Raw genomic sequence first — 16,320 nt, 5'->3', positions numbered from 1 at the left:
TGGGGGGGGGGGAAGGGGGTGGGGGAAGGGGGTAGGGGAAGGAATGCCCCCGTTTCCCTCTGCTTCTATGCCACTGTTTCTTTATACAAGGGTCGTGCACACAAAAGTTGCACATGGTCCTATTTTCCTTATCTGTCTGTGCAAGAGATCTATTTTTTACAAGTTCAATGCATCCCAGAAGATGCTGAAAAATCTGTTTGATTGATTAGTGTCAGGGGCTTTCTGCAAGCCTGCTGTGCAATCTTGAAAGATATCTGACAGGTTCTTGACATCTGATGCTCCGCATGGAACCCTCGTGTCTGCCTTCTGGTCCCATGTGAGGCAAGTAACCTTTTCACCATCAACTACAAATACTTTATGAAGAAAATTAAGATTGTCTCCAGGCTTTTTGTGCAGAGGGAATGTGGAATCAAAAATATGCACAAGACAGTTTACCAACGAGCCTTTGCCTCAAATGTAGGTCTCTTTAATTTAAAAGGATGATTGTTTTTGCGTATACTGTCCTGAAGTTAATCATCAGACTTCGATTCTTTAAGTGCAGTACCACATAACCACAAATTACATATTGACGCCTGGTGCAAAAACAACCACCAGCATTCAGAAAATAATGTTAAATGTACATAAAAAAATATTAAGTAAAAAATCGCATCTCCCCAACGCAAAACTCCTTCATACAAAAAACCCAAATGTTGACTTTTCCAATGACGCACTGCGGGTAAAACGTTTATTGCCAATTGATGAATTTCTGTATAGAGAATCAATTGATTGACAACTATGAGAATATTATACAAGATTCTGACAACAATGAGAATATTACACAAGATCCATACATATGAGACTTATCAATGTCAAGACGGAAGATACTTACAGATCCTGGCCAGCTGCAAGTGTCCTGCTGGGCTGCAAAATGAAAATAAATTTGAGATGTTGAAAACATGTTGGTGAGGCTCAGATAATGTGCTTTGCGTGCACTCCAATCAAACATACACATACTTAAGTCAATATTTATGTTGCCATTTTTCTTACTTGGAAGATTAGGAAGAAAATGTGAATAGCATTTAAGATTTCAGATTATAGAGCTAAGGCCAAAAAAAAAGTGTCCGGTTTCTGGTATGGAGCTTGCCCCAAAAGTGGTGCGGCGCACGGTCTTTTTTTTTTTTTTACCTGTTTTTTTTTTTTTTTAGCTTCAAATGTCGGCTAATGACTGCAAATGGTGCCCGACTAAACTTAGTGCAAATATATGGGAGTCCAGAGAGGCCACATAAAGCTTATTCTCGATCATAACCCCATCTAAAAACACGTTAAAATTGTGCAGCAGCAGGATTCCAGTCAAACCAGTGAGTTACGCGGTTTTGAGACATCATCTTGTATTGAAAAAAAAACTGTTTCATTTTGCCGACGCGCATGGCTACGGCGACGCGCGCATACCAAAAACCGGAGACTTTTTTTTTTGGCCTAAGAAACAGTTATACAGAGAAGGTAGCACTGTAAAGACCAACTAAAATTGTATGGCATAAGCTTTCTTAGCTACAGCTACTTCATCAGATGCAAGGGCTAAGAAACAAAGTGTTTGAATGAAGCTCGGATAAATGAAGAAAAGGGGTGGGGTGCAGATTGAGGTGGAGTGGGTTGGGGTTGATTTGGTGGAGTTGGGGTTTTGCAGGGGTAGGGGATGAGAGTGGGGTAGGAGTGAATTTGGCGAGTCAGGTTGACGTGGCTGTACTCTCCTCCCCTTCCACCGCTGTGATGCGGGTTCAAATCCCGCCTGGGCCAATACGTGGATTGGGTTTTCAGTCCCTGCCTGCTTCCGTGGGTTTTCCCCAGAATATTCTCCTGGGCTTTTCAGTCCCTGCCTGCTTCCGTGGGTTTTCCCCAGAATATTCTCCTGGGCTTTTCCTCCCACCTCTGAAACTGTAATTTCTTCTCATTGTCTTCTCTCTACAGGTTTCTTCAGGCTTGCGAGCTAGAGTGCCTGGGGCGCTTTTGAGGAATCCTTGGTTTCAGTACCAGAAATAAATAATAATAAAAATAATTGGGATGGAATTGGGGTAGGGGTTTGTTGGGGTAGTAGTTGGGTGAGGGTTGGGTGGGGGTCAGCAAACAAAAACACGATCCATCAACACTGAATATTCCTCTTGAATGTCCACAGACATTTACCTTAGGAACAGGCTCTTCAAAGTACCGCTCAGGCTCCCTCTGGCTGCCTCCGTATGACCCTTGACTGCCGGATGACCCATGAGATGACCTCCCCGGTTGGTGACTTGGTACAGCCTGTGGTCTTTGTTGATGCTTGGGACTGGACTGTACCATATGCTGTGCTGGGGGTTGGTAAGGTGAGTGGCTTGTAGCTGGTTGAGTCTTCTTTGCTGGGGAACTTGCAACACCTTCATGTACAAAAAAAGAAGTCATTGTGATAGTATAAACAATAACGTCTTAACCGTGATATTGATTAAAAATTCCACGATTAGAAACAGAAATCGTGAACAACTTCTACATGAAGTGGTAGAAGCGTCATTCAAATTTGGGTTAGAACCCATTGTCCCTGAGCAAGCTTCTGTGCCCCAATTATCAATTGCCCCCCCCCCTTCCCCGGACGAGCACCCCCCCCCCCCCCCCAAATAAAAAGGAGAAAAGAGACGAAGAAAAAAGAAGACGTGGTGCTAAGTCATATTGCTGTTTACTATGCACATTTAACAACATGGGCGTCCGCAGGGGGTGTCGATAGGGGGTGGGCGAATTGAAAATATGCAACAGAAAGCACAAGGATTTTTGTTAATAATGTGCTTTGCCTCCCCCCCCCCCCTAGAAAAAATTCTGGCGATGCCCATGGCCTCAATTGCTGAGCTCTAGCCATGGCAACAATATGATAAAATTTTGAGATAAGTGAGTAGATTATTTTGCGACTTTTTTTTCCAATATTTCTGAAAGGGTCCAAACTGACCCAAGGAAGCAGTTTAAGTATAAATAACAAAAAATCAATTTTAAAAATTGTTAAACATTTTTTTACCAAAAATAACTTATAAAGAAACTCTAAAACTTCCCCAAGTAGTACATGTACGACCAACATCCATGTGTGACTTATCCACACAAAAGATCCCAATTAAGATTTTCTCTTAGCGTCCTCAACAAATGTCAGACGTCCATGTACAGCAGGGACTGGCAGGAAAGATATTTGACAAAAATGTCAATCCCATTGGCATATGCTGTCCTTTATCCCGGTGAGAAAATATCACAAGTCAGTATGGGTTATGGCCCTGGAACATTTCACATAATGAACCCTCAAGGTTGTAGCTCAATGATGCACGGATAAAATACCTCCAAGTTTAGGGATCTTCAAGAAACATCACTGATAAGTTGATGTGTGTATTTTGAATGATGAAAAAAAAATCAGGAATCTTTGAATTGTATGTATCTACTGGTATACAAGAAACAATGATGGCTTTTAACTGTTTTACCACTTGTTTTACCAACATTTCTTAAACAATACAGCACTGTTATGTAAATAGTTTCCATGCTTACATTTCATAGAATTAAAACAATAACTAAAAGCATTACAATATTAAAACAGCAAAAAGCTACACTGACTCTGTTTTTTTTTGGGGGGGGGGATCACCAGTTCACTTAATTTCTGTTCATAAAATTAATTTAATCTCACTTAATTTCTGTTCATAAAAGTACACCAAATTGAAATAAATCTGATGTAGACACTGTGTGACTAATGCCAAGTGATTTTTTCTAACTTTCACTCGGGAGGTAACACACTGAGTTTACAGTGTTTATACGTCGGTGAAGGGCAAAACCTAATATTGATTAATGCCAAGTTGATTGGAAAATTCTCTGAAGTGAAATTAAACCAAGACTAGCCATCTGTGCATAGGGAGGAGGCACTGTCTGTTGACCTTATCAGAAATCATGGGATGATCTTGACACGCAAACGCAACTTAATTAGCATCTGCTTGATGCAAGGATTAACTATTAAGACAAAATCTTGCCTGTTCTTATAATGGGTGACCCATGTCCCAAAATTTACAAATGAGTTATACACATGGTTTCAAAGCCAATAGTTTAAGCTTTCATATTGGTATATGTTGGATCTTTATAAACACTTCGCAGTTCGCAGGATTTCAGCCATTTTGCATACATTTAAAATTTGAAGGAGTTTACAAGGAACATGGAAATATAGCCTGTTAATGAAAGTTAAATTAAAGTGCAAAGATTAATTGTACGAAAAAAATTTTCAAGCAATGTTGTGTAGCATTCAGTCCATCAGAAGAAGTTCCTTTCGAGAATCAGTCTCGCAAAACACTTTATAAGGAGGTCTTTAGTGTGTTAAATTGATTTCAGCACAACTTGTCCTCTAAAGAAATTTTGACCTGAAATTTGGCCCATCTGGACTCGGAGTGTGCAGATAAGTAATTTACTGAAGAGGATGGTATTCCAATCTGTATTCAATTAGCACACACACACTGAAGACCTAGAATCATCATCATCATCATCCTTCGGCTGCGGAGCAGTCGACTAAAATATTAGTCCTAGAATATTTTATGCAACAGAGGTCGATTGCCCAATTGCTCATAGTCATTCCATAAATTTATGCTCCAAACTTCCAAAATCTTCCAAATTCCGCCACTATGCAGGAACCTGATTTTCTGTTATTATAACCATAGAGCAAGGAACAAGACTGCCTGGTCCCGGTTTTGTGTTCATTATGTCATGAAGCCTATCATACCCAGGGGTGTGAAATCTCAGCTTTAAAGCTGATTTCAGCTTTTTTGTTTTTGATTTCAGCTTTTTTCCCCTCACTTGCTGTGTACAAAAGTATAGGAGATTTCCAAAGTTCAGCTTTGTTACACCTTTTTCCAGCTGTTTTCAGCTATTTTATCAGTGGTCACTCAATCACACCCCTGCATACCACAGAGCAATAAACATACACATTGCCAAAAGACACTTCAGACTTTGCTCTACGCTTCAGTGAACCCTTCATCACCGTACATTGCAGTATGAATACTGCATCCTGCATCTGTATCACATCTTTCAGCGAGAAGGATTCAGTCCAAATTGCTTTGCCATTTAATGTTCACAAGGAGCTTGGAATTATTTTTAAATGTCACACAGCCTAAGGGACCAGTTCAATTTATTTGATTGTTATTCCAACGGCTGCATCTGGGGAAAAGCACACTTTATAGTTGACGACAGCAGAGCATAGATAGTGTTAGAAAATAAATAAAAATACCAGCACTCCAGGGTTTAGATTGAGACAGATAAAAAAACAGGGCTTCTTTTAACCAGAAATAATTCAGAATAATTACATTTTTAAAGAAGATTTTAAAGGGATTCTAGTCATGTTACCAACAGATTTTGAGCACTTTTAACTCAAACCCTTAAAGGCATTTTAGGCTGCAAGCTTGCTATCCCCATTGGCATCAAAACAACAAGCAATACATGTAAATTTTGAAGAACACACCCCAACCTAAACTTTTAAAAAGTGAGGAGGAAGCTTCCTTTTTTTTCCTTGGATTCATCCATTTTCTTTGACTCTTTTGCCGATACTTGTGTGTCCAAATGAGTCTTAACGCCGATACTTGTGTGTCCAAATGAGTCTTAACGCCTTAATAAAGATTCTAAACTTGCATAAATAGCTACAATTTTGCTGGAGGAACATAAAAAAAAACTAAATATATTACAAATAATTGATTTAAAAAAAAAAAAAAGTGGCGGCTGGTTTAAAATGAAGCGGAGCGGTGACAAGAAACTAGTGTATTTTTTACTTGGCCTAATGTTATTACGTCTGTGTATTATTGCTACTGACCCAATTTATTTGTACGGCATAAATCACACAGATGGCGAATGTTGTTCAAATGAAAAATAAATAATGATCTCCCAATATTTAATCTAGTTCTGCTTCTCATTTTCATCATAACACTCCAACAAAATCAGCTACTGAGGTATTTATCCATTCATAAATCAAGTATTGCAAACATTTTTGCTCTTTATTTAATATTTCATTACCAGCATTTCTTTTTAAAATGTTAAATAATATTGCTAATACTCATGTACCAAAAGTATTTAAAAAAAGACCAATTAATTACTGTAATAATACTACACCAAAAAGAGGAATATAAATTTATTTCCCTTTAAAAGCTCTAAAAGGGAAATAAATTATTCCTTGTAGAACTGTTCATACAGAACTAGACTGACCAGAACATTTTTTTCTGTTCGGTAATTTTCATCCTTGGCGGACAGTTTATGCCTGATTTGTGAAGTAATAAAACTCAGTCAAAACATGTCAATTCGCATTGGATCCGACAGGGCCGGTGCTATAAAAAGACAGTCCCACATTTATTCGATTTCAGTTGAGCACAGATGTCTCTGAATGCTGAACTATGTCATTCAAGGCAAAAATGTTGCCCAACGGTTTCCTGGAGAGCATGTTAAAGAATTGAACGAAGGAAACATCCGATTGGCTTAGATTCTGTCCTTGAGTTTAGGAACGGGATAAGCGCATCAGCCTAAGCCTTGACGGGCAGTCCCTTGTAAGCTAATCAAGCAATCAGACCAGCTCGGCAGCTACCAGGGCTGTTTATGGCCAAAACCATCACTCTAGCCCTACGCCTCACATTCCCGGCACCACTGGAATTCCAAACAGCCCAGGATTGCTGGGTATGCTTGCCAGCTGGCTAAAGCTTGACAGCAGAGGGGGCTATGCATATATGACAGTAGTCATGCAATGTCATTATCCAAAATATTGTTCTAGAAACCTTTACATGTAGATATATGTGATGCGATCAAGCTAAGTGAGTCGTTTCAATATCCACTTTCAATTCCTTGCATATTTCTTATAACTCATAGAACACTGTTTTTCTTGTCTAACTGAGGCGTTTATATTTTAAAGTAAAAGAGTTTAGTTTAATAGTTAACACTGAAGATCATTGGCATTTCATGAGTATGACTGGGAATAAACATAAACTTTATGATTAGAAATTTGCTCTTACAGCACTGGTATAAATACAGGGAAAAAATCATGAGCACCAATGCATGTTCATTTCCGTCAAGGTATACATGGGTGTGCACAAAGGTAGAGGCCTACTCTAGTACGGTGTAAGTAACCATGTCTCATTTTCTTTAAAGAGAATATACAACATCTGCAAACATAACAAAAAAATACCAAATTATCACGAAATACCTTACTGGACTGTTAGTGAATGACAGTCTTAAGCATCCTGTAAAATCATGATGTGCTAATGTTTTCTTTTTCGTCGGGAAATTGACCTTACAACTTCCCGACGTCTATAAATTGCTCCGTTTCATCTTAAGTGGGGTCAGGCCGTCAGGGACCAGACTACAAGAACATGATTGTTTTTCTTGGTTTTTCCAGCATCTACAAACCCAAAACGTCAAATAAGTAAGTGTAACAATATTTGCTATAAAATACTTAAACCTCCAAATCCATCCATTTCTGAAAATTACAGCAAAAGCAAATGTTGTGTATTCCCTTTAACTACATTCTTCATTGGCTATGTGGTTTTGTAGGTGAATTGATAGAAACCACACAATTCCCAGGGTAGGGACAGTAAAAGCCACGGAAACATCACCGGAATTCTCTGTCAGCTGCAAGACACTTGACAACTTCATCACTGGCAATGCCCACCTTTGTGAACCTGTCACTTCAGTGGGGGGCTGCCAATAACTTTTGACAAGGTAATCTGCTTGAAGATAACATAATGCCCACAATCTTACAGGGATCATAGGCTAGACGGAAATGCCTCATACTTTTAAGGTGAGTGAATTTATACTTCCTTTTATATATCACCTTTGTGGATTTATATAGCCACCGGTGGCGGCGCCAGACTCAATTGGGGGGAAAGTGGGTGGCAAAGAAATAGTGGGAGAGGGCAGTCAAAATAATATCTAATTTCCAAAATTTCACTCTCTGCTTTCAACTATAGTTCTGATTCTGAACAGTGAAGGAATTAAACAGAATTAATCTCTGTGTTGACAATGTGTGTGTGCGGGGGGGGGGGGGGGGGGGGGAAGAGAGCAAATGCCATGCCCCCATCCCCACGTAGCGCACCACTGATAGCTACATGGCTTCTTTGGTGGGGCTATAAATGTACATGGATAACACAACTATCAATGTTAATTATTTGCTATCCAAACTTCTAGGGTTAACCCCCTCTGTTTATGTATACTTTTTAGTTTTAAACAACCTGCAGGAAATTGTGGGAACCGATAAACAAGGTTGTCCATTAAGGACTTTGTTTTGGATCCGCGGCTTCAAAAAATTGATTTAACCATGATCACTTTTCGACACACAAATTACAAAACATGCTAGAGGTCAAAAGCAGGACACAAAAATTTGTGCAGAAACAAAAATCAAGAAAAAAGCTTCTAAAGCATTTCCAAACATCCGCCCCAAAAAATAATTGGTACCCTATAAGAAAAATGGACGAGTCCAAAGCTTGTATCTTACCTGTAGGTTCTCGGAGCACCTCCACGTAGGCAGCGGGGAAGATTCCTTTCCTATCTCCAATGTTCCCCTCCCACCAATTAGCATCAATCTTCTTGATGAGGACTATGTACTCTCCCTATTTTTTTTGTTTACATCCGGGGAAAAAAATAACAGTTTGCATCAAATTTGCAGCTTATCACTGTTACATTTAGATTTTTTGTTGTTGCAATTTTCAACAAAAAGTAAAGCATTTGGGGAAAAAATGAAGCTCTTCACTTATACACAACTTGCAATCTAACAGTACCCTCAAGTGTTCACCAAGAAGTCCCATTTGACCATCTTTAAAAAAAATTACTCTCTGGAGCAAAAAGAAAAATCGTTGAATCCCCACTTAATTTTTAAAAATCCTGGATCCTTCACTTTGGGTAACTACTACTACTATTACTAGTCGACTGCGCAGCTGCCAACCACTAGGTTTCTCCAAATGGCTCTATCTTGGGCAGCCTCAGGATCTCCTTAGATGTAAGGATTGCATCTTTAGAGAGTAATTGTTGTTTGCAGGAATACTTGTAAATAGGTATAGGTTGTTTTACTTAATCAGTACTGTTTAGATGCTTGATTCTTGTTTTTATTCACAAAAGTACCGCTGAAAGGAAATTGCTGACTCTTAAAAAACATCAGTTTTTAATCTTTGTCCCCTTCCTCCCTATCTCCAGAGATTCTGAGCTCACCTTACTGAAGCTGAGTTCCATCTGAGTCTCGCCAGAAAACTTGTACTTGGCCCGGGCCTTGCCCTCCAGGCCTGGACCGTGTAGCTGGGCCTTCTTGGCATCCTCAAGGGATGTGACGACCTGGTCAATTAGGACAGGTGAGATCAAGAGATATATCACAACGGTAATCTGACTTGGTTCGTTCTTAAGCAATTGCCCATTGGACAAAGAAAATAAACTGAAGCATCTGAAGCCTGAACACAGGAAAATTGACCGAAAAGGATTTGAAAATTGACTCAAGTGATGATTAAATCATCTGATATGGCCCTTGAACCTGAACAACAAAAAATAGATCGTGAGAGTTAGATTCATCCCTTTACAATAAAAATGGACTCCAGAGAGATGTGTTTAACCAAAAGGGTCATTAAATGCTATACATGTTTTTACATAATCCTATAAGCAGCTCCAGCTTGACTGGTATTTTCATTCAATGAAAACATCCAACTTAAAAGAAAAGCATTTTTATGGAGAATTTGGCAAACAGTTTTCGACAAACTCTTAAAATGATTACTTATTTAGGGTAGACAGGATGGCGTAGCATACCACCTTAGACCTGGGTTCGAATCCCACCAGGGTCAATAAGTGGATTGGGTTTTCAGTCCCTACTTGATTCCATGGGTTTCCCCCAGAATATTCTTCAGGGGTTTTCCTCCCACACTTTAATTTCTTCTCACTGCCTTCTCTCTACAGGTTTCTTCAGGCTTGCGAGCTACAGTGCCTAGGGTGCTTTTGAGGAATCCTTGGTTTCAGTACCTGAAATTAATAATAATATTAAAAGAAACATTTTCCATGAAATTGGCCCTAGGCTGACATGTTTCTTACCTCCACATAGCTGGAAGGAAAGATGCCAGCATGGCCATGATGCTCTCCCTCAAACCAATTCTGGTCAATCTTCCGCAGAAGATAGATGATGTCCCCCTTGCTGAAACTCAACTCCCTTTGAGAACAAAGGTTAAAAAGTTTGCCATCAATGCAATGAAGGAGCATCTTACTGATAAAGATGACATGACCAAACAAAAAAAAGAAAAAAAAGGGGCTACTGTCATCCTGCATGTAACTAGTCAAAAGTACTGGGCCTGACTTTGCTTGCTAAACAAAAGAACTCTTGAATTATGTTGCTGATAATTTTAACGACAAACAACTCACTTGTGGTTCTGAGCTTTGAAGGGATACAATGCAATAGCACACGCCTTGACCTGTGCAGAACGAAAATACAAAATTATATAAATAAATGCAAAAATGAAATGTTCAGCTTCTTCAAATTGCAAGTCATGTCTATAAACTACGCCTAGAGTTCAGGGATCATCTTCACGATGCAAGGCATCCAGTGAAATTTGTTACCTACCTCATGCAATGAGATCAGGTCAGCAGGCCAAGTCTGAAGTACTGATCTCTTGCCGACAGTAACACACCCATATCCCTTACCCTATCTCCCCACAATGCAACTCCCGAGGCCCCTTCCTCCATACCTCTTGTTTCCGACCATCGTCGGCAGCACTGATGACCGGGTCTCTGAACCTCTCATTGGTGATGATGGGAGACTTGATGGGTGCGTAGTCTGAGTGTCTTCGCTGCTTCTGTTCTTCCGCTTGCAGTCTCTCCTTCTTTTTCCTCTCCTCTTCAATCAACTTCTGATAAAATAACATCAGTCATTACAATTAATACAGTTACAAGGGCTCATTGATCTTCTTGATTTACAACACAATTTTGGCTGGTATACTGCTTATGCTATTAAATAAAACTTTTCAACACAGATTGATTGCTGGATATGACAAATCCACATTCATCACATCATGTACATGACTAGAGGGCCATACAACAGCAGCAGCAGCAGCTGCAGTAGCAGCAGGAGGGGTTGTCAGTAAACAATTGTTGACTGCTGTGATGTGGGATATGATGTTTTTTAACGCCCGAGGGGTGCTGCCAGGGGGTTAAAAATGGCATGTCCCACATCAGAGCAGTCAAAAATTTAATTTTATTTATAATTTTAATTGTTTTGTATATTTGTATTGTGCGTCACCAGCGTCTTGCTTGGCGGATACTGGCGCCTTATAAAATGTTCATTATTATTATTTAAAAAGACAAATGGTTGTAACTTACTGTGTGAGAAATACATTAAATCACTGCGATGTAACCTTTGATAACTGAAGGCTTTGATGTCCTGCCAGGCAGGAGACTGATGAGTGTTTGATGTTGCACTTCTCATTGTGCAAAGCTTTAGCATGCCGGCAGGTTTCTCAAGCGCGTAACGCACAATGAACACAATGCGATATCACACCCTCAGTGTGTGACAAGCATATATTGTCCAGACACCTGGCCGTCCTAGACCAATGAAATTACAGTATCCAAGCACATGATATGACAAGGATATTTCAATACAGGGGCAACATCCTTACATCAATTAAGGAGCACGTTGATATTCTACAGACAGTGGTTCGGTGAAATCAAGACAGTGCTGTCAGCTGAGAAATAGTTACTAACCTCTGCTTTCGTCTTGTCCAATGTTGGCGGTGGATCCCTGTAGTTGTAGATCTTGTCGCTTCCTGAGGAGTGCCTGCTGGGCTTGGACCCTGACAAATCAAAGAAATACAAACAAAGTTCAGTGACACAGGTTTGGCAATATTTTCAAAAACTTTTAGGCAAAAGAGCTTTCCAAAAATTGCACAGACAAGTACCCATTAAATGGGGCTTCAAAAAAGCACGGAAAATTAACACATTAGGGGAAAAAGCAGCTTTTGAGAGTGTTAATATTAACTGCAGCAACAGGCCATAAATAGTCAATCATTATATCACCAAGTTATTATAAACACTTGCATGTGATATATTGTAACAAACAGAACCTTTTTTTTTAATTAACAGGGTACTTGGAAAAAAATCCTCTTTAATTGTTAATGTCTTACCAATTTTATAATCAAACCTCTAAGATTATTCATATTATCAAAGGTAAAATGTCCTTATTCATTGTAAGACCTTACATTAATACCTACTTACACCACCCAATTCATCTTCGACTTTACCCAATTTTAACAACCACAGCTTTGAAATTATTTCAGAACCTAACTTAATATGCTATATCATTACATGCACGTCTCTGACGTTCATCGAACTGCAAGCAGAACAGCATGTAGTGTTCCAGAGGGTAGTCAACAGCACGGCCTCGACGTAACATTCTTCACAGCAGACATGGTTAGAAATTCAAACAGTTATTGATGACTGGTTTCCGCTACAGTGAAGCTTTCCAACTTCGTTGATCAGACACCAGTGTTAAAGGCATGGTTCAGAGACAGCAACAGCTGACTGGTTCTCGGTATACCTCACACTTGCAACAAAGATAACATTCTTCACAGCAGACATGGTTAGAAATTCAAACAGTTATTGATGATTGGTTTCTGTTTCAGTGAAGCTTTCCAACTTTGTTGATCAGACACCAGTGTTAAAGGCATGGCTCAGAGACAGCAACAGCTGACTGGTTCCCGGTGTACCTCACACTTGCAACCAAGAAAACATATTCAGTTACCAGTTGGGTTAACAGATTCAAAACATGTTGAGAAACATCATGGCTCCCTGAATGCTCTTTAAAATGGTTGGTCGGCTTGCTGCAAAAGTCCAAGAGGAAGCTTTCACCGTTTGTGATATTCTACTGGAGTCAATATTTCATGTGCAAGCATTCCACTCCAATGTTGCAACTTTCCAGAAGATTATCTCCGAAGGGACATAAAACCTGAAACTCAAGATGGCTGCTAATGATGTCTCAGGGGAACCCCATGTGTAAAGTTGCTGTCTGGAAACATCTTCAACAACAACCCAGTGAAACTTATCGTGACAAGAGACTCCAGAAGAGTAAAAGCAGCTCAAAAATTCAAGTTGAGATGCCGGAATCAGATGAAGACTTTAATAAACATGCTTGACTTCTTCAGAAGCTGCCAGAATGACCCCAATGCCCTTCACCCTTCTTGGCATGAAACTCTGCACCTCAGTGAAAGTTTGCTCATGTGAGATCAACATAACACACATGATTCAAGTATCGGTCTTGTCTAGACACGTAGCTTCCAGAACATTATACCAACAACTCACTTTACTCAGTTGTTATCAGCGCGACCACTTAAAACCTGCACAACTTTAACAAGAGCATTAAGGTCAGCATCTGTACGCCAACTGCAGTTAATGTTCCATCACATTACACATGTATGACAAAACCCATACCATTCTCAACAAACACATGAGAGTGAGACATAATATTGCAGCTACGAGGACAAACTTATCGACACATTGCATCAGTCTGTTGCATTCTAGACTGTCTATTCCTTAAGGCGAAACACTTCCGACAGATCCAGAATTAACCAGGGCAATTAATAACCCCTGGACACGTTTCTTTTTCAAATATGAATCAGTATAGATGCATCTAGTTGTACAACAAGGACATGGAGAGATTTAGCTAGGTTAAGCTTGAACCTAGATTGACCTGGGAGCTGGGATGTTTTACCTTGCATCAGGACGATAACACATCGACGTTTGTAGGTCACCATACTTATATGGTGACGGTAAGATTGGCTTACTGACACACTTTACCAACACAGTCCCGTAACCCGCGAATATCATTTACTCTTTGGATGGCTGAGTACATACACATAGGATATCAATTAAAATATCTGATATCGATAAGGCATTTGATTGGTTTTTTTGTATGAGAATTGAGCGCAAGGTAGATTAATCTTATACCTTATTAAATACTAACCATAATTGATATACAGTTGTACAGTACATACGCCCAATAGATACTTAGTATCCTATTGTAGATTTTAGCATTACATACACATAAGGATATCAATAAAATATCTGATATCGATAAGGCATTTGATTGGTATTTTGTAGGAAAATTCAGCGGAAGGTAGATTAATCTTATACCTTTTTAAATACTAACCATAATTGATATACAGTTGTACAGTACATACGTCCAATAGATAATTAGTATCCTATTGAAGATTTTAGCAATACAAATAGTATATCAAATGTTTTAGTATAATCTCTAAATCCCCCAATCGTGGCATAAAGTTAACTTTAGATTAATTTAAAAGACTAAAGTAGTTCCTGCACTAGTTCCCCACAAAATTGCATTTTATCCATTCATGACACAAATGTTAATTATCTTCATTTTTCTCAGACCCAACTGAGCCAGTAATATCAGTCTCAATATCTCAAGTCAGACACGGAGATGACATTTTCCAATAAAGCGCTTGTGAACCACCCACTCACCAGCTGGCAGTAACATTAACTGCACTGATCCGAGCGCAATGGCATTTTGCCTGAACTTCTACGCTATACGCATGGCTGCAATAGACGAGCATGGTTTGGAGGTACACTGTGACTTCAGCTGTTCTCCAATATGGTTGTGGAAGTGCGTGTGACTTGAGAACTTTGTTCTTATTTCCATAGTTATAACCCAAAATGGAAAGACTTGTAGATTTGATTATTAAAACTACCACTTTAAAAGGACACACAGTCGTACTTTACTGTTGCATCTTGAAAACAAGACATTGTGTTTCTCTTTCTTCCAGTGACAAAACACTCTTCCAGAGACAAAGAACATAGAATTATATTCGAGAACCATTTTTAACAAAGATGTACCTGTGCAAAAACAACAAAGAATCTGTTATTCTCTCTTTGTTTAGATGATGTCCTTGGGATGTATGTAATCCAGTGCATGTGAGCGCTACATGAAACCAGAAGGTTCATGCTAAGTTCTACTACTATAAACACTCGAACCATAATGCTTCTCGTTAACCGCATTCATACAATGTTAAGCCAAGTCAAGATCAGCCGTCAAGAACAGTCTTGGACTTTAGAGTTACTGTCCCTAACTGGGTTTTCGGGCTAAGTGGTCTTTAAAATAACTTGGCAATGCAGGCTTGTATACAGACAGGGGTTTTACTGGGGAGTTATCAGTAATTGAAATAACTGGTTCCTGTTTCTTAAACTAATGGAGAAAATAATTGGCAGCTAATATTGATGGTTATTTCAGACACAGCAGTTAGTAGGTTTTAAACCTAGATGGACCTACATGTACATATATGATGATCACGGTGAGTTGCATGAGTTGTTGGCCTCAAGAAAGATTGTCACTTGTTTGGGGGTGCATACCTATGTTCCCTAATACCTATGTTCCCCAACCCCAACCCTATGCATCTTACCCTAACCCCCCTTACCCTAACCCTAACCCTAAGGATTTTGGGGAACATAGGTATTGGGGAACACAGGGTAGAGCTTGGTGGTGGCAAAATGCTCAAAAACCAGTCTCTATTCTTAACACAAAATGCTGCTCTAAAACGCTAACAGTTTCCTGAAGAATCAAATTGGTCACGCACATTCAATGCCGTTCATACGTTAAGTTAATACACCAAGGACTACAGTTAAAAGGAATGTGGTCGCACCTTTAATTGAAATGAACATGTGACCTTTGCTTCCAATCTGCTGCCAAATTAAAATGTACATCTAGATTTACACCCAAATTGATGATACTTTATGTTTTAATCATAGGAATCCACTAAGGTCAACGCCATCATGAATGCACAAATCAAACTTAATTCTTCGGAACAGCTGTGTCACAAGACACATTGTCACAAAGAGTATTAGTGAAAAGGCAATCAAATAAAAACGAAATAATTACTTTGACACTTCGCATTTGAATCTCCTTCAGCTTGGCTCTGCTTCACTGGTTGTCCCTGAGAGAGTATCACTGTGTTCGTCTGGGCTAATGTTCCATTACCCAGGGGAATGGCAGTATGACTTTGGGATTCTGTCGCCGAGTATGATGCCGGTAATGCCACTGGATTCCCCTGGGGAGCTGTTCTGTATTTCTCACCAGAATCAGTCTGCCTTTGGAAATTCACCACAGGGTGTACCCGGGGTAATGCCACAGGTTGTCCCAGGGGTACTGTCACATGTTGTCTCTGGGGTTGTGTCATCTGGTGTCTCTGGGGTTCTGTCATCTGGTATCCCTGGGGTAAGGGCACATGCTGCTTATGAGGTATCCTGTTAAGTTGAGGTATTGATGTCTGTTGACGTTGGGGTGGTGAGGCATGTCCAAGCAGGTTCGTCATGTGA

The 16,320-nt window shown here is 39.6% G+C and overlaps 1 protein-coding gene across 15 annotated transcripts in view; it reads right to left on the bottom strand.

The window, feature by feature from the left end:
- Nucleotides 1-16,320, bottom strand: part of LOC119731922 — a 73,393-nt gene that overhangs the window by 4,586 nt on the left and 52,487 nt on the right. For all 15 annotated transcript variants that reach the window (XM_038205220.1, XM_038205210.1, XM_038205213.1 and 12 more), the window contains 8 exons: nucleotides 11,701-11,789; nucleotides 10,689-10,850; nucleotides 10,366-10,415; nucleotides 10,042-10,156; nucleotides 9,181-9,300; nucleotides 8,471-8,585; nucleotides 2,158-2,384; nucleotides 869-900 (listed from right to left, as the gene is read on the bottom strand). In XM_038205220.1, the coding sequence (XP_038061148.1) occupies nucleotides 869-900; nucleotides 2,158-2,384; nucleotides 8,471-8,585; nucleotides 9,181-9,300; nucleotides 10,042-10,156; nucleotides 10,366-10,415; nucleotides 10,689-10,850; nucleotides 11,701-11,789 (910 nt within the window). The remainder of the gene's footprint in view (nucleotides 1-868; nucleotides 901-2,157; nucleotides 2,385-8,470; nucleotides 8,586-9,180; nucleotides 9,301-10,041; nucleotides 10,157-10,365; nucleotides 10,416-10,688; nucleotides 10,851-11,700; nucleotides 11,790-16,320) is intronic.

This window comes from Patiria miniata, unplaced genomic scaffold (genome assembly GCF_015706575.1).
Source record: "Patiria miniata isolate m_02_andy unplaced genomic scaffold, ASM1570657v1 HiC_scaffold_24, whole genome shotgun sequence".
Lineage (NCBI taxonomy): Eukaryota > Metazoa > Echinodermata > Asteroidea > Valvatida > Asterinidae > Patiria > Patiria miniata.
This window is presented reverse-complemented; position numbering and strand designations above follow the sequence as displayed.